The sequence below is a fragment of the Glandiceps talaboti genome, chromosome 12, assembly GCF_964340395.1.
Source record: "Glandiceps talaboti chromosome 12, keGlaTala1.1, whole genome shotgun sequence".
In the NCBI taxonomy this organism is placed as follows: Eukaryota; Metazoa; Hemichordata; class Enteropneusta; family Spengelidae; genus Glandiceps; species Glandiceps talaboti.
This window is the reverse complement of record NC_135560.1, coordinates 7,992,436-8,017,615: the sequence shown is the minus strand read 5'-3', so window position 1 is coordinate 8,017,615 and position 25,180 is coordinate 7,992,436. Positions and strand designations below refer to the sequence as shown.

The 25,180-nt window shown below is 33.4% G+C and overlaps 1 protein-coding gene across 7 annotated transcripts in view; it reads right to left on the bottom strand.

Moving 5' to 3' along the window:
• Positions 1-25,180, bottom strand: part of LOC144443840 (uncharacterized) — a 73,789-nt gene that overhangs the window by 6,048 nt on the left and 42,561 nt on the right. For 6 of the 7 annotated variants that reach the window (XM_078133404.1, XM_078133405.1, XM_078133407.1 and 3 more), the window contains exons 19-27: positions 21,665-21,716; positions 15,616-16,507; positions 9,120-9,184; positions 8,544-8,637; positions 6,150-6,170; positions 4,716-4,798; positions 2,147-2,283; positions 1,625-1,760; positions 693-1,166 (exon numbers count right to left, since the gene is read on the bottom strand). In XM_078133404.1, the coding sequence (XP_077989530.1) occupies positions 693-1,166; positions 1,625-1,760; positions 2,147-2,283; positions 4,716-4,798; positions 6,150-6,170; positions 8,544-8,637; positions 9,120-9,184; positions 15,616-16,507; positions 21,665-21,716 (1,954 nt within the window). The remainder of the gene's footprint in view (positions 1-692; positions 1,167-1,624; positions 1,761-2,146; positions 2,284-4,715; positions 4,799-6,149; positions 6,171-8,543; positions 8,638-9,119; positions 9,185-15,615; positions 16,508-21,664; positions 21,717-25,180) is intronic. The other variant, XM_078133406.1, reaches the window with a different exon arrangement.

Below are 25,180 nucleotides of genomic sequence, written 5' to 3'. Positions count from 1 at the left end.
AAAGTTGAGTAGTATAGTTTGTAAGTTACGTCATGTCAGGTCATCCGCATCTTAATGAGGATGGAATGACATGTTGTATCTTACACTTTATGATAGTGGTTTCGTGGAGGGTCTATGGTTCTATTAAGATATAAATGTATTAAATAAATATCAGTGGTAGTCAGTGCAGTTACAGTACAAAATGTGTAAATACATTCCCATGCTTATATAGCCTTAGTATTATGAGTTGTTTCCTCAATAAGTTAATGAACTTGACAGTGACATGCAGAACTGAAAGACTTTGGTGAGTTGGTGTTACGTACAAGGTATACATATCTTGTACATTATGTCTATTTGTGCATACTAGAAATGCTGTGCAATGGGATGCTGTAGTCAGTAAGATATGGTATGTCGTGCCGCCCAGTCAGTTAGTCTGATAAGGCTGAATGTTAACACAGCATATCTTACAGCCTACGGGATACAGGTGCTATTGTGTGTTAAATAAAAAAAACTTAAAATACACAGTACTAGCTATAAGAGCAAATAGTGTGAACATGTGAGTGAGATTAATGGGTACATGCTTTAAAAGTGTGCTTCTATTGACCAGAAGAAAAACAAAGGTATACTATACTGGGGAAATAACTTACGTTTTGAGTTCGGAACTACTACACAACAAAAATGTGTTTATAATACTTGTGTAAAAGCGAGCTTACCTTTGAGGAGAAGATGATCTTGTGCTATCTGCTATTGATACATTATCTCCAGGCTGCGTAGGGCTTGGCTCTTCATCTCTTGTTGTCATGGTAACGGGTGGGGAAACTGCTCTGCTGAGGCAAGGTATGGCTGCTTTGAACTTAGTGGAAGAGGGTAATGTAAATTTTTTATTATTTGAGGAGGAGGAGGAGGAGGGGGGAAGGGATTGTCTTGGAGAGGATAGAGGGGAGTTTTGTTTTTGTGTTAGTGGAAGACTTGAAGATAGTGATCTCGGAGATGAGTAACTTGAAGGTGGTTGTCGTGGTGATGAGAGTGATGGTCTCGGGTAGGGAATAGCTTTCAGAGAAGATGTAGAATTTCTCCTTGATGGTTCTATCTCCTTGTTTGCTTGTTCCCGTGGGGATTTGACTTTCTCTTCTGATGGCGCCATCATCGAATTACTCTTGCTTATCAGTTCAGTATCTGTGAGGTTCCTATTTTGATAGAAGAGGATGGGCATGGTTTATTGGAAAGTTACATGCTTATAACAATAACAATTTTGTGTTGAAATTAGAGAGGAAAGTAAGAACTTTAGATTCAGAATCAAACACATAAAATGCTTAGTAAATATGTTTTGGATATTGACTGTTGGGTTTTCTGTGAGGTTAAAGTAACAAACTCCTGGAAATCGATCTGAAAACAGACGGGAACCTTGGAAATCTGTAAACATGTCTCCACACCCCTAAAACTCTCAACAACAACAACAACAACAACAACAACAACAACAACAACAACAACAACAACAACAGCAGCAGCAGCCTGCTGCTGCTGCTACTACTACTACTACTAATACCTACTACTACTACTACTACTACTACTACTAATACTATTCTACTACTACTACTAGGACTACAAAAACTACAAAAACAACAACAACAACAACTAAATGTACCTCTTGCGTTTATTTTCCATCACATTTTGTAACCTCTCTTTGTCCTTTTGCAGATCTTCCTTGACTTGCTGAAGTTCCTCTTTTTCAATGACCAGTTGTTCATTTTCAATTTCCAAGTTTTCACATCGTTCTGCATCTGGACATTCACAGAAATGAATTGAAAAACTCAATCTAAAGTAATGTCATAGAATTCTAGGACTGAAATCTGTGCTGAGGCTCAAGGTTTGCACCTGATAAAATGGAGGTAGACACTTGAATGGCACCTCAGAGGCTAGGATATGTATTGCAGTTTTTGAGTCATTAAGTAGCCCTACTTATGGTAATACCTGGAAAAAAGGGGTGGGGGTGGGGGTGGGAGGCTAAAACACTGTCATTCTTAATATACATATAAATATTCACTGTCACTTTTTTCATTCTATGTTACCATGGTAACCACTGTAATTCATAAAATGTCCATAAAACAGTATTTATATTACATTTTTCCATGTCCCATGGTTCAAAAACGTCAAAATGTTATTTTACCAGCTTTGTATTGCTTCAAGTCTTGTTCAAGTTGTTTCTTTTCACCCTTCAACTTCAGTTTATTTCTTTCAAGATCTCCAATGACATCATTTAATGCATCAATCTCTTCGGTGTGGGAACTAATTTCATCTTGTAACCTGAAAATCATGCCATAATATATGAGGTAAGTGAGGTAGCTGCATGGGTAAGACTGAAAGAATCATCATTGTTGGTACTCCTGTGAAAGTAGCACAAGCTGAGTTTATAAGCTTTTTACTCAAGTGAAAATAATTACAAAAGACTATGATAAAACTATTCTCGTATAATCACTATACAAAAAGTCAAATTTACCCACCTTTTACCCAACATTTACCCTACCTGTGACCCACCTAACCAACATCTCTGTATTTGACCATGTCTAAATTTCCACCGGGGTAAATCTTTGGCAGAGGATGTGTAAATGTGGCGAGTACAAGACGCAGTACCACTTTTGACTGTCTACAACCCCATGTGAGAGATCACTGGGGTAAATTAAGTCAAAGGTGGAACTTCGTCTCATACTCGCCACATTTACACATCCTCTGCCAAAGATTTACCCCGGTGGAAATTTAGACATGGTCAAATATGACTTTTTCGTATAGTGATGACTGTTAATGTCGATGCATGCTTTCTATCATTATGTTTTGTGTTCTGTTATTGTTACTGTTAGAACTATTGATTGCATAGTGAGGAGTTCCTGTACATATTTTGATATTATTATTATCATAATAATAAATTACATCATCGGATCGTTTATATGTTATATCTTAATACCAGGTTTGAGTTCAGTTAATTGCAAGTGATGGTTTAGTAATTACATCAGTAAGTAGAATACCGTGAGTAACTTTTAATATGCTGAAAAAATTACTCCGTAAAAACCTTAAGACTCAGCTTGTGCCCCTTTAATTACTAAAGGAGTGTAAACAAAGACAAATTTTTCTGTCTTTATCTGGGTATGAGGTCCAAAACACACATAATTTATGCACAAACAAAGTGTCAAACCATTCCTTATCATGCACATTTTTTCCTTCATTCTATTCTGAAAGTTCTAAAACTTTCATTCATAACTGTGACCTGGGATTTTAATTTTGGAAGAGTTCCTACCATGTGATGTTGACAATATATGGAAATGAAAAGCTGTCATGGTGCCAACAATAAACAGAAAGCAACAGAACAGCCTTTTTTCAGACCACTTCTCATTTTGTCTGGCCTAAAATCCATGGTGCCCTCTTCTGAACAATGAATATCCCTATATTAGGCATGAGTTCTGAGACATTATACTGCCCACTTCATGTTAGTGTTCACTGGCTCTGTTTGATACATGACACAGAAACCAATAACAAACTGCACATGCTATGCTTTAAGATACAATGTAGTAAGATTGAATGAATACAGTTTCTTATGACATATTTTTGTTGAAATAAAATAAACTAATGGGCTACCATGCAGATGTCAAACATTGGCACCCACAAGTCTGCATCTAGTTGCAGTATGTTTAAACTTTTCACTTAGACAAAATTTAGCAAGAAATTGCTATATTGCTATCTTAAACTTTAATAAAGTATAGCATGTGGTTTCTCATTGGTTTCCGCATAGTTGTATCAAACAGAGTGTGAACTGTAACATGAAAAGGGTGGCACACTTTAAAGGGTAAATTCTATTCTTGGAAAGAGCACATCATATGAACATACCATGCAAAGTAACACTGGCAACGCAATGGCACACATACATTGAGAGATTATCTTGTTTTACAGTTGAAAATTACACAGTGTTAAATTTAATAGTTAATGTATCAAACTTCTTAGCTTTCACTGTCTTCATCAAAACACAAACCCCTTCTTCCAAACATAGAATGTGTACATATAAACAGGGCTTTAGTGTTAAGACTAAGAATAAAGTTTTCACACACAGAGTAAATACGATACAGCAAAAAGTCCAAAGCAGGTCATTTCTGAGAAATTCAAAGTCATGCAATATTACACCACCAGGATATATTTACCCAATCTTTTGTGGCATGTTTACTTGAAGTAACTTACGGATGGGAGGGAGTAAACGCCTGTTTATGGATGGTATCATAACATATGTCAAATATTAATGATTAATGACATTAAGAAAATACCAAACTGACGTAAAAAAGATGGGGGTGGGGGTGGGGGTGTCACTTTCATTACACAGCTAGAAAACACTTTCTGTACACAATTATAGAGAGATATACAATGTATATACCCTAATATGGAACACTTTCATTGCATAATTCTAGTGTAAAGAGGTTAATATATACAATTATTTACCAGCTATGAAACACTTCATTTTCTAAGTATGTCCTTTAGTCTATAGTTTTACAGGGGTATATACATTTCTCTCCTGCAGATCATTGCTCTACTCAATTCTGTTACCCAGATATTAAATTATACTTCTTTATGCATAGTTTTACATTTTAAATCAACAGTGCTAAGGGAGGGTTAGAGAGGTACATAAATCCATAACTCAGCAATGAAATATTTTTATCTACACACTATTAATGTTGCAGCCCATTCACTTTAATTCTTACCTCTTCTTTTGCTCTGTTAGGATTCTGATTGTCTCGTCTCTCTCTTGGCAATCCTTACATTGAATAGTTGCATCAGCTTTTTTCTAAAAAAAATGAAAATTAAACATAACACAAATTGACATTTCTGAATTTGAAAGAGTGCAACAGTTTCATTCTTACAATATTATGATTGGGAAAGAACTATCGGAATAATCCCCTCAGGACATAATTGTCTTTAGAATCCCAGTAGCAGATAAAGATTAACCTAGGAATATTTATATACAATTTAGTGCACGTCAATTTTTTGGGTTAAATACACAATAAGTTTAACCTTTTAAAGCAATTCCAATCTCCTGAAATAGAAATTTCCCACCTACCGTAGGCACAGCATAAAAATAACACATTTGGTTGTTTTTTTTGGTCATCACCCTGACTTTTGCACCACATGCATTAGTAGGTAAACATTGTTCTATTTTGACCCTCTAGCATTAGGTAAAATATTATTACAGGTAGAGCTCGACTTGTACAACTATTAACAATAGCCATCGCCACCTTTGTTATAATTCAGTAGAACTCTGTACTGTCAAGAGAGCTATAATCACCATCCTGTCCATTTTGGGAAGTTTATTTAAAACTGTAAGATAATTGTGCCAAAATAAGGATCACCATCCTTTCCTTTGCTTTCATGTACTAAGGATGATTTGTTGTTGGTGGCATCTTGATTTTCCCATCATAAAATACTTTCTAATACCACTAACAAATCTAAGTTTCATGGGTAATTGTTTTCCACAGGTATCAGCAATAACATAAAATACATGATTGGAAGTCATTCCTAGAGAAAATATTAATTATGCTGAAAATAAGATAAATCGTTCACGCTGAAAAATTATCGAAAAAACGTACTATGTACATATCAATATAAAATGCATATAAAAATAGAAAGTGACATTTACTAAGAAATGTTTGGAAAAATTAAAAAATTAAAAAAGTAAATATAATAAACTACCATTAGTTATAATTATAAATAATCATCTTGTTCTGCCATATTTGATTATATCTCTGACCAAATGCATCACTTTCTTCAACTAAATATGATTTATTTTTTGAATCTGTACTTTTTTTGGCCATCAACATGATATAATCAGCTGGATTATTATTCATGATATTGAATATAATCATAGAAACTATGATGATCATGTGATGATCATGTGATGATCATGTGATTATCATGTGGTGATCATGTCTAAAATATTAGACTCAGAGATGATACTAAATTATTGCAACACATGTGGGGATATTTCTGTGGTCATCACCCTTTATTCAATGTCGTCAAAACATAGCATAAATAAACTTGAAATTGCATGGAGATGAAACTGATCGATTTGTGACTGTTATAGAGTGAAAAGACATGGTGTGTACAAGGATGTTAACTGATATATAAATGAGTTTACCTACCCGTAAGTAGTTAAAGAAAGACTGCAATGAATAAATAAATGGATAGATAGAAAACACACACATCTAGTAAGTAATTGGCATGCAATTAATCCAACCCATGAAATTAATTTTATGATGCTCATTAATTCACACAATATATTTTTGATGATTTTTCTGTATATGATATTTAAAGACAGAATATATCCATTTTTTTTCAATTTAGTAGAAGTAATGAAATATTAGTTTAAATGAATCCAAACCAATACCCATTTCAGATTCAAAAATATATCATTGATATTAAATATATCAAGAGGTAGTAATTCAACAAACAACTGGCAAAATAAGAAATATGTTGATGTATCATATTTCAATAAATCTTTTTGAAAATATGACAGCAAAAAAAGGGTAGTCAAGGTAACACATATCAGATAATTGAAATTAAAAGATTTTAAATAAATTTTTTAGAAAAAAGAAGTTTGGTGAAAAAGGCGCACAGCAACAGGAACGAATTAGCCATCTAAAAAAAGCAGATCAGTTCCAGGCCAAAGCATCACTCTTTCACTGTCAGGGAGTTGGATAAACTTTTCAGACAACTGTGTTCAGTGACTGTGCTACACATTGTAACAAAATTCAATGTAATACAGAGCACAGTATGGAAACACCAAAACGTATGTGAAAAAAAAATTCAGGAATGAAAAATGATATAACTGATGAGCTGGTAACTGATGTGTAAATATTAAATAATCTCACAAAGCTCTTTTTGTTGATAATCCTGATTTCTAGTGATTGGATCAATTTCAGTATTGATTATTTCTTTTTCTTAATTATTAATTAATTAATTTTTTTTTTTAATTTTTAGATTAAAATTTTTTTTAATTTTTTTTTGGGGGAGGGGCAGTGTCGGACAGTGAAAGAGCTGAGAAGCAGACCCCAAACCAAAATGAAAGCCAAGCATCTCACCTTACAAAGGAACATCCTCTAGAACAGACTAGTATTAAAGGTAATGAAAAATAATGAAACATCACCAACTAATATGTTAAATTGTAAAATGAATGACAAGAAATGAGCAACTGATGACAAAGAAATTGTGCCAAGTTTAAATGAGAAATTTGACGACAGTTGAACCAACAAAAGTTGTATGTAGTTTGAGTAGATCTCTGTACAGTAGTCAAAGGAGGCTAAATTTCTACACATATATTATAATGAAATCTTTAGTTTTTGCAATTCCCAGTTTACGACAATCTTGTCCACTGTTTTAGTTCACAATAATGATGTAATACACACCAATCTTCTCTGTCATCAGTGATATACACGACACACAACATATGACACATTATTTAACTGTGGAAAGGTGAAAGGAGCAGCATGCTAGGACATGGTGAGTTTATGCTTTATGTTAAGATGAAATGCTACCAATGATTTCGATGACATACTAAATTCTTATATTGATTGATTGATTGGTTGATTGATTGATTGATTGATTGGTTGGATGATTGATTGATTGATTGATTGATTGATTGATTGATTGATTGATTGATTGGTTGGATGATTGGAGAGTTGTGCTGTGTGACTGTGCAAGGTTGAACGTCATCTCTATCACCGAAATATATTTGCAACAACGTTTCTTCATAATCTTGTCATGAACTCAACAATATAAATTCTATAAATTTGCACACAACTACAAGTTAATAATATTTCATGCAGTGCTGTCCAGAATTCCAAATATGTAAAACAGCAAAATACATGAACACAGCATAATTTTCATGATCTTCCGTTCGATTGAAACTTTGTTCCAGAGATAATGCAAAAAACTGTCTCTGAATTTGCAGTTATTTGTAGAATAACAAAGACAAAATCTCAAATCATTAGAGATTATAGTTTTCTGTACAGCAAATATTCAGAAGAATTTTATAGTAGTATAAGTATTATATAGGAACCTAATTATGATCACCATGGTTACAAGTAAATGTCCCACTTTATTCATGTGACAGTCAAATACTGAAAGTGACAACTTTGAAAATATTTTTAAATTCAAAAAAAAAAAAATAAAAAATCATTTCAAATATTTCCAGCGTCATTCAATACATGTCTACTGTAATATCATATGATATCATATCATATCATATCATATCATATCATATCATGTCATATTGATATCATATCATATCATATTGATATCACAACTTTGTAGCATTCCCTCTTTCAGCTGAAATAGCATTATTGCTAAAGCTGCACTTGCGGTAATGGTGCACTATGCATAGAATAGTTATTAATTGGGGATTGATTGCCCTACAACATGTCTATAACTACTAGCTAGCTTTATGCATATAATGAAACATTGGCAAAAAATAAAGTAAGTGCATTTAATCTAAGACTGAACTTTTCTGATTTGACAATATTTTCTGACATATTTACCTTATCTTCCATGGCTGATGTCATTTCCTGCAGTATGATAGTTTCATCCTGTTGGATGTCTAGTTTCTTTTCTAGCTCTGTGATACGATTCTCCCTGAAGTATGAAAAAAATGATAATTCAGTTGTTTGAGACTTTAAGACCTAATGTTTTGAAATGTAACAACTGAAATGAATGATTTAACGTAAAAATATGTAATACAAATAATATGACAGAATGTACCGTACCCCGTGACACACGAGTGCAAGTGTGGTGTACTCAGGGTTTTGCATAAGTGCTTGCAGTGTTCTCTGCGCCCGAAATTTCACGAGCATAGTGAGTCAAAGTGCAGCAGAAAACACTGAACGCATGAGTACAAATAACCGTGAATACCCACACTGGAACTCACATGGCATCTGTTATGTTATCATTACATATGTTTATCTGAAATGGCAAATATTTCCATAAAGATCATAGAGTGCAATCACGTCATTTCATGTGTAGCAAACAATCATGTCTTCATTTGTATATCATTTGCAGATATGCAATAATGTCAAAAAAATTTGACCATTAAATAAGATGATTTTAATATAACTTACTTGAGTTCAATTTCTTGTTCTAGCTTTCTCTGTATTTGTCCCTTCTCTGCCACCATTGACTTGTACTAAACATGCAAAGATTAAAAAATAACCAGTCAGTATGAGTAAAAAATGTCTACTGTAGTATTGATAGAGGTGAAAAACCCAAACCATTTACAGCTAAAACTTAAAACAGCAAAAACCAATCATGGTGGTAAATCATGTGCAATCTGAAACCACAGAATGATGTGAATTTTTCAAATGAATGTGCAAACTGAAAAGAAAAGTAATATTTCATTATCTAAACACTGGATTCCTGAAGAACAAAAAAAGATAATGTACATAACAATGCATTTCTTTGTTATGCAAATGTGTTTGTATTATTATCAGTACTATCTGCATACATTTATCAACAGATACTTGATATACAAGATGGTCAATACATTACTGGTCTCTAGGAAGTATTCTTTATGACATCATGATACTTCTACCCTCACAAAAATAAGGGAAAGTGAACATGCAATCTTTAATCATAGACCCCAAACGAAACATATACCCTACATATAGCATCTAATTACCTTTCGTGTACGGTCTATGTTTTAACATTGTATTGTCATATACAGTAACTATAAATTGTATGGTAATCAATCAAGACCCTTTCCTATACTTATACATATTATGATCATTTTTTTAATAATTAAAAAAAAACTTGCATAACAATGTTAGAATACATCTCATTCTATTATAAAACATTATTATGAAAAGAGGAATGATTAAAAGCTAAATGCTATCTGTAAATTGAAAACTATAATGTGAACATATTTTGATGAAGTTGGTGATTTTAAAAAGAAGAAAGATGATGATGACACTACATCAAAACCTAAGAAGAGTACACAGGGATGAATGACAACAAACAGAAGGTGATATTATTCAATGGATGAAAATAGAAGCTTGTTGATGATTTCTGTTTTCCATATGCCATCTGATCAAACTGCATACTTTTGATCATTGTCAGACAGTGGATCAATGCTTCAAATTGTGTGTATAAAATAAGAGGGGAAGTTATTTACTGACAGTATAGTCAAAGAATAAAATGCCATTTCTGCTGCCAAACAGTCCTGACAAATATTGCCTCCATGGTGAAGAACTTTCTTGAAAACTGAGCATATGAACAATTTAATGAAAATTCAGCACACAGGAATTTTTACTGTCTTTAATAATCCATGGAGTTTTCATCATCATATGATCTTTCCAAGCAGGAATGTTACTTGTAGAAGTCTTTAAACAGTCTCAATTACCCAATAGTTTGCATTTTTAAGCAGAATTTTTAATGAAGCCGTACTCTTATCAAGGGAATTTCTTTGAGCAAACTGTAATCTTGAGATATGATAAAACAATTTTTCTCAAATTTTTTTCAGAATTAATTTCATTTCTAAAAGACTGACCGACCAAATATTTTGGCATACAGATAGATCAGAGACATTTGGATGTTTGCACCTTCTGAGAGAGAAGGTAAATCACACACACACACTTCACAATTCTTAACATAACAAGAAATTCCATTTGCCTTTCAGCAAGCTTGGGTGAAAAAAGAACATTTCAGACATATGGTTAGACTGTAAGAGATGCCATGTCATTCCATCCTCATGGTGTATCTTACAGACTAATGTATGCTGTGTTCTGTGGTAACATTTTACACAACAAAGTCTGCAATATCACTACAGACAAAACTGATATTGTTTTTAATTTTTCTCTTGTTATGTTTCAGCAATCAATAGCACTTGTAGTTTTTGTTATTTTATAGAAAAGTTTGTTTTTGTTTTGATGCAAATATTGCGAAGTAATATTGGAGTATCTTTGTGTTTTCCTTAAAGTTAGAAAGTGTACATGTCACCACAAAACACTTAAAGTCTAAAATGTCACACACCACCCCACTCTGTTGAAGTTGACGAAACTTCCTACAAAGTCAGGAAATAAAAGAAAGTAAGATGTGTATAATACAACATGTCAAAAAAGATGATGCAAACCAGCATGCCCTCTAAGCCAGCAATGTCTTGTGACCCACCATAGTTTGGTGTTTCCAATAGCGTTATTTTAAAATGTTTTGCTGCTGCAGTATGCTCACTCTAGGTAGGTTGCAATTGCTTCCGTTTTGCAGTAAATTTATAATTGATCACATCCATTATATATAGTGCGTGCTGTAGCACATGATTCAGAAAAAGTACTTTTGGAAGACTGAGTTGATTGCATGACAGTTGTCACAATATTGTTCAAGATTATTTCGTTTTGAAACACTGAATACAACTATGATCTCGATCTACATATGATATTACATTAAGGTACATATTTTTTAAAGACATGAACTTAGATCATGTGTCACATGCTGCTGCACACGCTATCGTGAATGCGATCGATTACAACTGTGGAAGTGGCTGTGACTTTTCTAAAGTGAGTGCGCTGCCCACGGCAAATCATTTGAAATAGCATTATTCCTTAATATGTGGTGGTTCACAAGAAACCGGTCAATGACAATGTTGTCTTTCACTGGAAGGCAAACTGATACCATGGTGCAAGCTAATCTATAACTAAGCTGATCTAGGCGAAAACACAAAACCAAAATATAATTTTTAAACTCTTTGTTTCTACTTCCACTACACAGCACACATGCTGACGGCGTTAGTTCTACCTGTCTCTGTGCTGACTGCAGGAGTTTATCCTGTTCTTCTAATTGGCTTTCTTTGATACGGATCATGTCCCACACTTTTTGTAACTCTCCCTTCACACATATCACGTCCTGGCTAACTTCATCCATGGATTGCTGAGCAAAATGAATGGTCATTAGTGCAGGAAGCTGGATAGAGTTAATGCCAGGGTTCTAGTATAGTATGGGTTAGATGACGATGATGAAGATGAAATGGGATAATTTCTGAGATGTTCAAAACTGAATTTTTATCAGGTGTTACTGAGTGACTTTAAAAATTCTAAGTATATTAACTTTCCCATATACATGTATATTGGGCTGTAACCTTAAAGGCCCACCTTGGGTAAGTCTTGAAATTTAGGTATGAAAACCAGTTGTCTGGCACAGCTATAGAAAAACTTGGTTCAGAACAGAATGATCTCAGGTATTGTTATTATTATACCATTAATATGATGACCCGGAATTGAAACATGACCCTTTAATTATCTCGATTTTGTTTTCAACTTTTTTAGCAGTTGTCTGTCTGTTATTATGAAAGTTTTTGCTAATGGTATTCTTTTTTGAAAAGTGTGGGATAGAGTAGATATTGAAGTACTTATGTTTCTTAGGTAAACAGTGTGTCCAGATTCTCTTACTAACCAGATTTTTTTGTCTATCAAGTTCTAGTCTACATTGTACATGGAGTTGACAATTTCAAGATTTCAAAAATTGGACTGCAATATTCAGTTAACTTCATAATTTCAAATTTATTTTTCAATACTTGAAATTAAATAATGGGTTCTCATTTCATCTCAGAAATCCTTCACTATCAGTATCACATGATTTATGAATTTATGAGTGATGAGTATGGTACATCTGGATGGGTCTGTTTATTTGAAATTATGGTACTGCGATGGATTGGCTATGGACTGATTTGTTGATTGTGGACTACATCACTTCATAATGTCATAATTTTTTTCTGTCTTTTTATCTGTAACTTTACTAAGGAGTGTTCATGAATAGTTACATTCCAATGTTTTTATAAAGTCAATAAAGTATCTGAATCTGAAAATTTTGCAAAAATTCAAGACTTAAAATCAGATTTTTGGCCAGCTAGATTGAGTCTAATTCAAAACAATGGTTATCAGATAATCCACTTTTCATTAATATCAAAACAACCGTAATGAATTTCATAAATGGATGAATGAACTAGTGAATATATGATTGAATGAAAAATGAATGGATGAGTAGATAAACAACTTGAAAGCAATTTGAAACATTGATGAACGAATGAACTAAACTGAGAGAGAACAGGTGAATGCCTGAACTGACAAATGAATGTTTGAGTCAAAGAATAAACAGGTGAAAGGTTGATCTATGAGATGGATAAATAAACATCCAACTCATTGGACTAACTATGAATAAATTATTATTCATTTGTAATTGATGGATCACAATTAACCCTAAAAGAACTAAGTAATAAATGAATGGCCAGATAAAAAATGTCATTGATTAATTTATAAAATAGATAAATGTATGAAAATATATCAACTTTATAGTCCATAAATCAAAAATATCCGAGAATAAATACAAATGATTTAAATATAAAATTATGAACAATTTGATGTTTTCTAAAGCAACAAAAGACACAGATGGACAGACAGATGGACAACAAACAGATAGACAGACAGACAGACAGACAGACAGACAGACAGACAGACAGACAGAGACAGAGAGAGAGAGAGAGACAGACAGACCGACAGACCGACAGACAGATGGATGGACAGACAGACAGACACAGACAGATAGACAGACAAATGAAAGAATGAGTGACCTGTCAAGTGGGGAACAACAAAGTAACAAATGAACAAATGAATGAATGAATGAACAACTGAATAAATGAATGAATGAATGAATGAATGAATGGATGGATGGATGGATGGATGGATGGATGGATGGATGGATGGATGGATGAAAAATTGAAATCAATTGACAACTACCAACAAAAATCAATCTAAAACTAAAAACTAATACAAAATTATAACCAAATTAAATTCAAAACTAAAAGACAAATATCAAATCTGCAAGTTAGTATGGATGAAGCATTCAAGGAAAACATGTTGCATTCCACTTGGTTAGTGCCAGGGTTCATGCAAAGCTAGTACATTCACTGTACATTGGTATGACTTCATGCAAAGCTAGTACATTCACTGTACATTGGTATGACTTCATGCAAAGCTGGTACTGTATGACCACTACATGGTATGACTTCATGTAGAGCAAGTACATAGTCTATTGGTATGGTATACTACAAACAAAACAAGCTATGGGCAAACTAATATAGACACAAACTAAAACTATTATTGTATGGTGGTAGATTACACAAGTGGGTGATATAGCATTGCCTTGGTTTCACACTGTGATCAGGATAGTGTATATACTGGAAAGCCCCTAAAATGTACACGGCTGGAAGATCTACACAAGTCTACACAAATAATAAATGTGCGGAGAAAAACTTGCTATCAGAGATGAAGCCCTAACTGCAAGTTTAATGACATCAACATTAATTATGTCAACATGTTGCAATAATAGTTTTAGTTTGTGTCAGTGTTAGCTTGCCAATAGTTGATCTGTCCACAGTCCCTCTATAGAGGTGATAGATAAGTGATAGATGAACTACGATCTGCCAGTGTTGTATATATAGATATTACTGACTACAGAGAAGACTAGTCTACATTCCTAGTCTACAACCCAACCTTACCTTACGCTAATTTTATCATCCCAAGCCATAAAACAGGAAAATATGAAACAGAATTTGGGAAGATAGTATAAGTAACATGCAAATCTTTATAATAAATTATGAAACTGGTGGTATTGCAAAGGGGGAAAAAATTTGCATCTTGTAGATTTATTTTTTTGAAGAATTTGTTTGTAATTTGTTTTCATCGAGACACAAGTTAATCCTCTTCTGCTTCAGATTTTAATATAAAGATTTTTTTTTTTTTAAAGTCACTTGTCAAACCATATCCAGTGATTTCAATCATTCTTTGTGTATGATGGGTTATGAAATCAAGGCACAGAGGACCCTTTTTGGGGGTCCTTTACATACCAAAGGGAAATGTCTTAATGTTACCCAAGTATATACAGAGACCTGTACAGAATAGCATTGATTCTTGATGATGTCATATGATATACATATTGTATGCAAATGAACACACGTGATATTTTTTTTAAATCTAGCAAAGTTTGACCAAAGCTATGATGTAGTACTCATAATGTCCCATGAGTGAAACACCAAGCCGACATCATTTTAGCTGTAGTAATCCTTCTTTGTTGATTCTATTTAGCAACCATAAACATTGCATATGACATAGTTGTCATCACATTCATTTTTTCATATATCAATTAAACAGAGAGGTTGCATGCTGCTTGGTATTGAGATGTGCATAACTGTTTTGTTTTGTATTTACTAAATTAATCTTGTGAAATTCATCTGGAAAATGTTTCTTTTAGCACACTCTAACAAGCTATAAATGACCATATCTGATCTGTATGTACTGTGGTATGTTTCTGTATCATAGTACACATTTGTTCCAAACTCAAACGCAAAACTTGAAAATTGTTACCTGAAATTTTCAACTACCGGTACATGCTTCTGAATTGTGGGTAAATATGTTGAGAATGACTGAAATGTAGTCGAGAATTTCAGGAAACAATTTTTAAGTTTATGTTGGCAGTAAAACTTTACATTATGGTTTACCAACACAGATGAATTTTCCGATAATGTTCTTTTATCAGAATGTTTTGCACTGTGTCGTACAATAAAATTTGACTTACCGAGAGTTCATTACTTCTTGGTGTCAATTTACTGTTTTTCTCGTCTTCAAGTTCTTCTCTCAAAACTGTGATTACTCCCTCCTTCTTCTCTGTTTCTTTTTTAGCTTCTTCCAGGTCATGTTTCAATGATATCATTTCCTCTTCCTTTTGCTTCACAATATCTTTTTCTTTTCCACTCATTTCTTGCCGTAATTTCTGGAATTCGTGGTCCTGTTTTTCTTTCCACCATTTCATTTGATCATTCTTCCGACAGATTTCATCTTTCAAGTCATTGATTTGAGTATCTTGTCTTTCTTTCAACTTTTTCAAATAGTCCAACTTTTTGCTCACTTCTTGTTCCATGCCTTCGGCATCAAATATTTTCTTCTTTTGTATGTTTTCAAGTTCTGCCTCTTTCTGTTTTAACTGTTCCTCTATCTCTTCTATTTCTTGTTGTTTTTCTTTCAACTGTTGCTGTACATGTTGGATTTTGTTATCGGCCATTTCCTGAGCTGTTTGGGAAGACTGAAGTGCGGTCATAAGTTCGGCCTCTAACTGGTCAACTCTGTTGTTCAATTTTTTATTCTGAGAACCAACTTCAGGCGATTCTTCCAAAAGTTCATGAATCCTCACGTTCTGGTCATCAATTTTCATCGCAAGTTCTCGTTTAAGTTTCTCAAGTCTCTTTTTCTCATGCTGTATCATATCTCTCTCTTTTCTCAGTCCATCAATTTCAGCATCCTTCTCTGTGATCCTGTTGTCCATCTGGTTCTGTAAAGTCTGGATTATTTTGTTCTTGTCCTCCAACTTGTTTGTCATTTCTCGTTGTAATTTCTCAATCAACAAGTTCTTTTGTTCAATTTCTGATGTCAAGTTGGCATGTGTTTTAGCATCAGACACAACAGAAACTTGTCTGTAATAGACATTAAAGCTAATTAGTTAAAAAAAAAGGGCAACTACCATAGATGGCAAGAGTCCATGCAAAAGTGGTTGGGTGTTTTTTTTATGCTGGTTGGTATGAGAAAGGGTACACTTTTCATGGGGTGGTGGTATGAGAAGTGGTTGGTGAATCAAAACAGGTGTTAATTAACAGAGACTATGCAGTCAACAATGGAAGCGTTTCAACCTGGTGTATCTACCTTCAAAACTTCCATACTCTCATCACTCATGTCACACTAGATCTAGGGCTAGCTTCAACTGAGATAGCTGATGATGGTATCATCCAATTGATAGTGCCTCCATCGACACAATAGTGCTAGTGGACTGAGACAGTCAGAGTTTTCAAGAACAGTTTGAATGTACTTAGACTCTAACACACAGTAATTTCTTGTGAGACACCAAACATATCCCTGGTGACTCACAAGAATTGTTTTTTTTAATCATTTTGACACACAACAATAGAAATGTCTCGAGAAAAGTAGTTACAACTCAACCTCCCATGATCCCAATGTATCAACCAACAGAAATCTTACTGGCTTATTTTCAACAATTTTATTTCTTGAAGAAACTGTCTTTTGGGAGCTGACTAGAGAATGGCGCTAGGCTCAACCCCCTCTCACACATATTCAGATGCACTAACAATCCATGTTTGCAACACTGTTGTATATCCATGGTAATGGTACCTGAATGACAACTAATTTAAAACTGTCTATAATGAAGCCAACCAATGGTTGACTTCCAAAGTCATTAGTTAGAGGTTGACAAGAGAGATCTGGTTTATATGGATAAGTTTGGGCAGAGCAATGAAGATCTAATACCGAGTTATTATTTTTATTTGATTATGTCATTCAGTCATGAAAAACCTTTTCTTGGTTGTAGCTAGATCATCCCATTAACGAATCTGTGTTTATACCATCGTAAACCACAGCCCCTTTTACCCTCACTTAACTTGCTTCGAGGGAATATGGCCCTATCAACAGTAATATTTACTCACACTGACATCTGCCAAAGTCATTTATTGCATTCACAGTGACAAATCAGGAATATGTAGTCACCGATCGGCATTTATAGATACATAGGGAAACATACGTTACCATTACCATATAATGTTTTGAAATACTACTATGTCATTGATTGGTTGGATCATCATGATGTCATTACTGAAGACTAAGTACTAGGTCATAGATTGGTTGGATTGTCATGATGTCATTACTCATGAATATTAATAATATATGTTCATCAGAAGGGGCCAGAACTTGACTTTTCAAAACGCCAGCTGAAAAATACAACTCTGGTTTGTGTTACTATAGTAACCACTAGCTACAATATGACAATACTGTCATAATAATCTGACCTGTATCCTTCATCCCATGTATGACATGAACCGTACTCGGGACTAACATCAAACTTATTCTCCTCCTCCTCCTCCTCCTCCTCCTCATCATCATCATCATCATCATCATCATCACTGTCTGAATCATCCCAACGATATTTCTCCTTGTTATCATTATCATCATCATCATCATCATCATCATATACATCCATCTCTTGCATCACTGCATCAAGGATTTCATCTTCATTAGCATCTTGGTCTGTTGCCATGACAACAATTGGAAATTTTCCCGCCTTCACTCTGGCTTGACTGTATTGAGTTGGAAATTTGCTTTGGTATAACACATGTGCAATGAAAGTGGTATCTCTATTTTCAAATCTCTACACTTTGAAATTTAATAACTATGTTGTCTATAAATTTACCAAATAATTTCATTTAGGATCATGTCGAATGAAAAACTTTTCAATCACATACTAAAATGATAGACAATATGATATTATTAATTTTATGTAACTTTGTAGAGAAATATGACATATTTACATTCAGTTGAGGAAAGCATTAGAACTTCTATCATATTTTAATTTCACAAATACAGAAGTATAGATCACTGAATTGCAAAATTTCCTCTTGTGACCGTGACAATAATTCATAACTTTTGGTACTTTAAATTAGTTCTTATAATCTCCTTGTTTCAAAATTGCACTTTATATTATTAAATATAAACCTTTGACTTTCTAAATGTATAGGAGAATACTGTTTTTGGTTTTCAAATCTCAACCTTTTCCATGTAAAAATGTTTCACTTTGACATTTGACTTAAATGATTGTTCAAGATTGAACCTACAATTTAGAAACTCTTTTATCAAAATGAAACTATAGTTATAATAAAAATTGTTAAAGCAGCTATGTGGATGAGGATTGGGGTATTTATTTTGGATTTTTAATTTATAAAACAATTTAATCATGGGTTTTCTACTTGAAAAATCAATGCAAAACAACATTGACCAAGTCTGTGTTTGTAACTCGTTCACTGCAAAAAGCTAAAAATATGTGTAAAAAGTTTGTCATTGTACGAACAATAACAAATATTTTACACATTTATAAATCTTTTGCCATTTATTGAGTTACAAACAACGAGTTAGCATATGTTGTTTCAGAAATTATTTTTCAAGTAGGAAATTGTTTTATAAATTAAAAAATCTAAAATAAATACCCAATCCTCATCCATATGGCCACTTTAAATTTCAGTTACAATCCATATGTAAGTATATATATGCTAACTAAGCAGTAACTATATTTATTTACTAACTGTGCTAATAAAGAAGCTAACTGTTACTGTAGTTATGCAGTGTGCTCTTTATATGTTTTGAAGCCAGTGAGATACGAGTGAAGGCAGATTTCCATCGTGTGCATTTATACCCTTTTTAAGTCACCCACTATATGCAGCTAATATATTACAGCAATCTGCATCAACTATTTATACCATAACTATACATAATGTCTCCATGCCCAACATGTAAAGCTTCCACACCATGAAAACCATCCATTTAAAATACTATGTGCAACATTTTCACTTAGCAATGTTTTACATACTGGTATGGTCACAAATATGCTTGTCAATTTACCCCCTTCTTGGGACTATATGTAAACTGCATAGTAGTAGAAGAATCAAGCCATTTACTCAACATGCATGCACTCATACTGAAGTTCATATAAATTCACATTCATCATGCATAAAGCTGTACATTACATTTGGATTGCTTGACACAATCCAGAAAATTTTCTGAACCTGTTTTGTACATGTACATGTTGTGTGCAGATCGAATTCCATTCCACTACTCTGTTGTTCATAAAGACAAAAACTTTCCCATAAATAGAAAGGGATGACAGTCTTTGCGACAGTTTACATGTTGCTGCCAAGTATGATGGACATTTAATAACCTGACACAGCAAACACATTCTTAATTTGACAAAGGGTACAGACCCAATTGATTTGAATCTATGAAGTTCTGAAGTCTTATTTGGAAAAAACATCCAATATTCACCTTTCTGTGCATGTAGTCCTAATGGATCGTTGTTTGAAAAGTGTCATTTTATCTGAGGAATATCATACATCTATAATTTCTGTGGTTTCAATTTTAGAAAGTGTACAAATCTAGATTCAAGTGCATATTGGGTTTATTCTTTGTCTGATGGTAAATGATGAATGCATATAAACACACCTTGGTTTATGAGGTTCACTCATAGACTCAACTCTGTGTTGTTATAAAGATATGGTGGTGACAGGTCAAAGTTTGAGTATCCACTTGATAAGTTCTACTCTGAGCAGGGAAACACCCAAAGTCTAAACTACTTACTGTCTTATATGCCACACAATGTAGATGGAACAGTTATCAGGACTTCAGCTTTGTGAAATGTTGGGGGACAGGATTACATAGGATTTATTCGTGCCACTCATGGTCAGGTAACAGACCAAGATTCTTATGGCTGTACTTTGATAGTGTTGACAGGTCTTAGACTAACTTTCAGTGATTCTTATCTACGTTCTTATTTGTCTGTCAGTGGGGAAGATTAATTGAGATGACCCAATGTGGGTTCTATCAACTCTACAGGCTTGTTCTAGCAGTTGATGTCATCAAGGGTCATCCTGGAAGCTAAAGTCACCCAGGGTCATCCTAGTTAGCTATAAGGTCATCCAGGATCTTTCTTGCAACTAAGGTAACCCATACAGGGCCATCCTCATACCTAAGGTCATCCTAGTAGCTAAGGTCACCCAGGGTCATCCTAGTAGCTAAGGTCACCCAGGGTCATCCTAGGAGCTAAGGTCATCCAGGGTCATCCTAAAGCTAAGGTCATCAGAGTCGTCTTAGCAGATGAAGTCATTGAGGTTCATGCTAATTGCTAAGGTTACTCAGGGTTACATCTCACTCTAGGGAGATTGGTTAAGTATATGAGATGTAAATCAAGGTTCCATTTTATCATACCCCATATTTTCCTGTGTTGACATACAGGATTATTTTGTTACTGGTTACTGATAGGTCAGTGGCAGTGTCAATCAACATGGGTGGACAATACATCAAACACATCACACAAACACAAAGTATGTCTGACTCAACACATATTAATGTTTGCCATGGTTAGCACTGCTACAAAATTGTAAATAAAGCCACCAGGAGAACTTGCAGTGAGACTACACTTTAATGTCCCCATACCATTACACTGCATCAATTGGATTATGTTGAATTGGCACTATAACTGTTAATCTTAACATTGCGGTGCATGACCAACTTTCCCCCTAGTATGTTATGCATTTTGCATAGTGTTGAAGCTGATAGGATTGCCATGGGTAAAAGGATGAAGTTTTGGCTAATAACTGGTTTGAAACTAATAGTAATTTCATTCCAAACTATTGTAAACTGAAACCTAAAATTTAAGAAAAAAATGGGAGTTTTTGCACAGTCTAGGTGATAATAAAATACTCCTTGCAATTCTTTGGCTGGTTAAAAACTGCAAAATAAATTCCATTTGTTTTCCAACTTTGTTCTGGTTTTCTTTATGGAACACATTGTGTATTAAGAAAGCCAGATAAGTTTCAAGTAGACATCAACAATCTTTCAGTACAATTGCATTCTATAGAATTTGAATAGGTTTGTCAGTTTCTCAAGATAATTGGGTGATATTTCGAACAACAGTAGAGAAATGTATAGCCAAGTCAACATCCTAGTCCATAATTGTGTAATAAAGCATATCAACCCTAACCCAAAGCAAAGAATTTTTATAAAGACTATTAAACACTCACTTCTTGGCTGCCAAAGCCACCTTCAATTCATGCACTTCAACTTCTAGTTTGCCTGGAGTAGAAAAAAATGGAAAAACAGAAACACCAACAGAAACAGATACAGTCAGTTAGTTACCGTGACGATGCACAATACAAGATATTAGTAACATTACATTACATTTACTGTGGTATAATGAGAAGGAGATGATAGTGGAAGTTAGAAAAGCATTACAGAAATTCTCAGCAGAGCCCATTGCTACAAACCCTATGTTTCTATAATGGTGCCATCCATCATCTAGAAAACAATAGGATTGTACCAAGGTATAGAGATGGTGGGGGTGATCAGGTTTAAAGAAGCCACCTTTCACAACAAAATTACTTACTAGAAATAGTCTAACATTGGGATCATTATAGAAAAGCACTTTTTCCCTGCTAGCTATTTCCAGGGTACAAAAATGCAATGATTATGACGGGGGAGGTTTGGGTTAGGAACTACAAACAACAGACAACACACAAGCACCACATTAAAACTACACTGTACAAAATAAAAACAAAATGGAGGCATGCAAATGAGGTGTTAACAAGCTACGGAAGTTTATTGTAAGTATGGAACATGTACAGCATGCAGGAAAAATATACAGTTGTTGGTTTTCAGTTTGAATTTGAGTAGGAAATGGTAAAGATTGGATATTTAATTTCATTGACGTTCTCTCTCATTTTCATTAAATGTTGTTTCACATCAGTATTTTCAAATACATATCTAGATTCCAAAAAAATGTAAGATTACCGGAGTGGAGAATATGGTGTACATGTACACCATATTTTTCATAAATCATACAAACATTAATATGCAAATTTAAAAAAAATGACAGCTATATTAGTATTTCAATACTCTGAAAAAATTTAGTGATGGTTACTTTTTGGTACAAGAAAGTCAAATCTTTTTTGGCAAAGTACATGGTGTCCTTAAATATGAAAAAAAATTAGGGGATTCAGAAATAACAGATTGTCAATATTCTCCAAAGCAGAACAGTATGCAAATGTTTCTTTCCAGTTTTCAACTGAAGTTACAAACATGTACTTCGAAATGGATGAGTGACGTTTTATATTTCCAAAACTAAATTTTGAGCAAGCAAGCTTGTATCTTTTTTAATTTTTGCAAAATAGCTCACACAATAGCATTATGGAATACTTTTTTTTCAAACTTTGACTTCAAGCCATTTTTGCACTGACATAGCAAATGAAAGCTTTGACTTTGAAATGAAAGATAACGGCAGTTGATTTTCAAGTTTCAAGATGTATTGTGAGAGATGACATCAGTTATGTTATTATGCCTTGCTTTGTCTTTGTATCTTGGATCTGGTAACAGGTCTATTGTGAATTGGTTGAAAACACAAGTAAACAAGCTGGCATTTTTTTTTTTTTAATTTGAAAAATGTTTGGCTCAAGATTCAAATAATATGGCAAAGATTGTCAAAAGTTTCTTGGTGATTTTGATTGTACTTCATAATATTTAGTTTTGGAAGTAAGTCACCATGGTGCTTTCCCTTAATTCCTTCTTGAAGATAAATAATCCAGTTTCTAGCAATACCAGTCACAAACCATATTTAACCATTTATCTGTTAATTAAACTTGTTTGTAATCAAGTAAAACTATATCTTAAAACAATGAAAAGGTTCATTATTAGTAACACTGTTTATGGCTACAACTCAAAATTTAAGAATTGTGATTGTCACTGATAGAAAATACAGACTTGATAAGTTTTGGTCATAGCAACATTTCATTTATAGAAATCAGTAAACGTTCACTCATATCAAATATCATCAGAATTTTTTTTTGAATATTCAAACAAAAATCAAACCTTTTAAAAAAAAGAAGTTATTATAATATACAAACTATAAAAAAAATCTTTGTTAAAAATATTATATTTCATTTCAAAAGATTATTTTTAGGTTGGCTTGGATAAATCGTCATTTCTGTGGTCTATAGTAAAAAAATATATTAATAATTATATATATAGGTTGAACTATACTAAATATATAGGTTGAACTATACTAAATATATATGTTGAACTATACTAAATACATAGGTTGAACTATACTAAATATATACGTTAAACTATACTAAATATATAGGTTGAACTATACTTAATATATATAATGAACTATACTAAATAGATATATTGAACTATACTAAATATATAGGTTAAACTATACTAAATATATAGGTTGAACTATACTAAATATATATATTAAACTATACTAAATACTAGTATATATGTTATATAATATGATATATGTCATCACAAAAACAAAACATTAGATAATGACTAAAAATATACACTGTGGACAGTATTATATCACCTGTGGGTAAATATATTTGTGTAGTTGTACACAATAATATGGTACAATAAATCCAATCAAATTGATTTTTGGGTCCACACCCTAAAACTTACTTAGAAGGCTTTTTAAGCTTTTGAAAATTGAAAACTTACTTTACATTTGACAGCAAATGACAAATTATGCTCGATTTTGTCTATTAAATAATTGCTTTTTGTGCCTTTTGAAGTTTTGGTTTTCTTTTGAAGTACTGCAGTGAAAGATTTTGGTTATGTTGATAGTTGAGTGCATTTTTTCAGATGAATGGGTGAAATGATATGACTGATAGAGTTGACTTTATTCTGAGTCAGGGTGTGATTCAATTTGTGCAGAGAATGGTAAGGATGGATGGAAGGATGTGGTACTTTATAAATAAGGTTGGATATCTCTGGAATAGTGAAATGGTAGCAAGTATAACAGTACTTATCAAAATACCATGGAAGTTCTGATTTCAACACAGATAGATATATCAAGGGCGTGTCCTCTAAGCCAATTTGATGTACCACTGAGTCAAAGACGCACCTTTACTTGGAATTCCCCTCACCATAAAATATGTGGTGATCATCTTATACACAGAAACCCAATCATTATTTGACCAACAACAAAATATGGTGTCTATAGCTTTTACCATAGAATACACTGTATATCAACTAAACACTTCATAGAACAGTATGGAAATAATCAGTACACAGACTAGTCTGTAAGGTACGCCGTGATGGGGCGCCCTTACACATCAGTTAACCTTTTTCACTGGCTGCTACACAGACTTCAACATTCAATTAAATTTCAGATGCACTTGCATCAGGTAATGTATGTATATTTCTTATTAATGCTAATACCAGCAATAGTTTTGATGAAGAACTTTCATGCAACTACAAATACACTTTTGAAGGTGATTTTAATATGCAGAAACTTATAACTAGGACGGGTGTTGATAGGAATATATCCTATATCTAGTATGTATAGCTAGATAGGTATGTCTGTCTGTGTGTGTACACAATTCTGAAATTCCATGGTATTTTTGCAAAATATTTCCAAGCCTGTATCATGAACTGGAAAGACTAGGCCTTTATGCATATGCTATACACTAAACAGGGCTTGCATATCAACATTTTGAAAAGAAGGCTTTAAGGCTCAAAAAATACTAGTATTTATAATG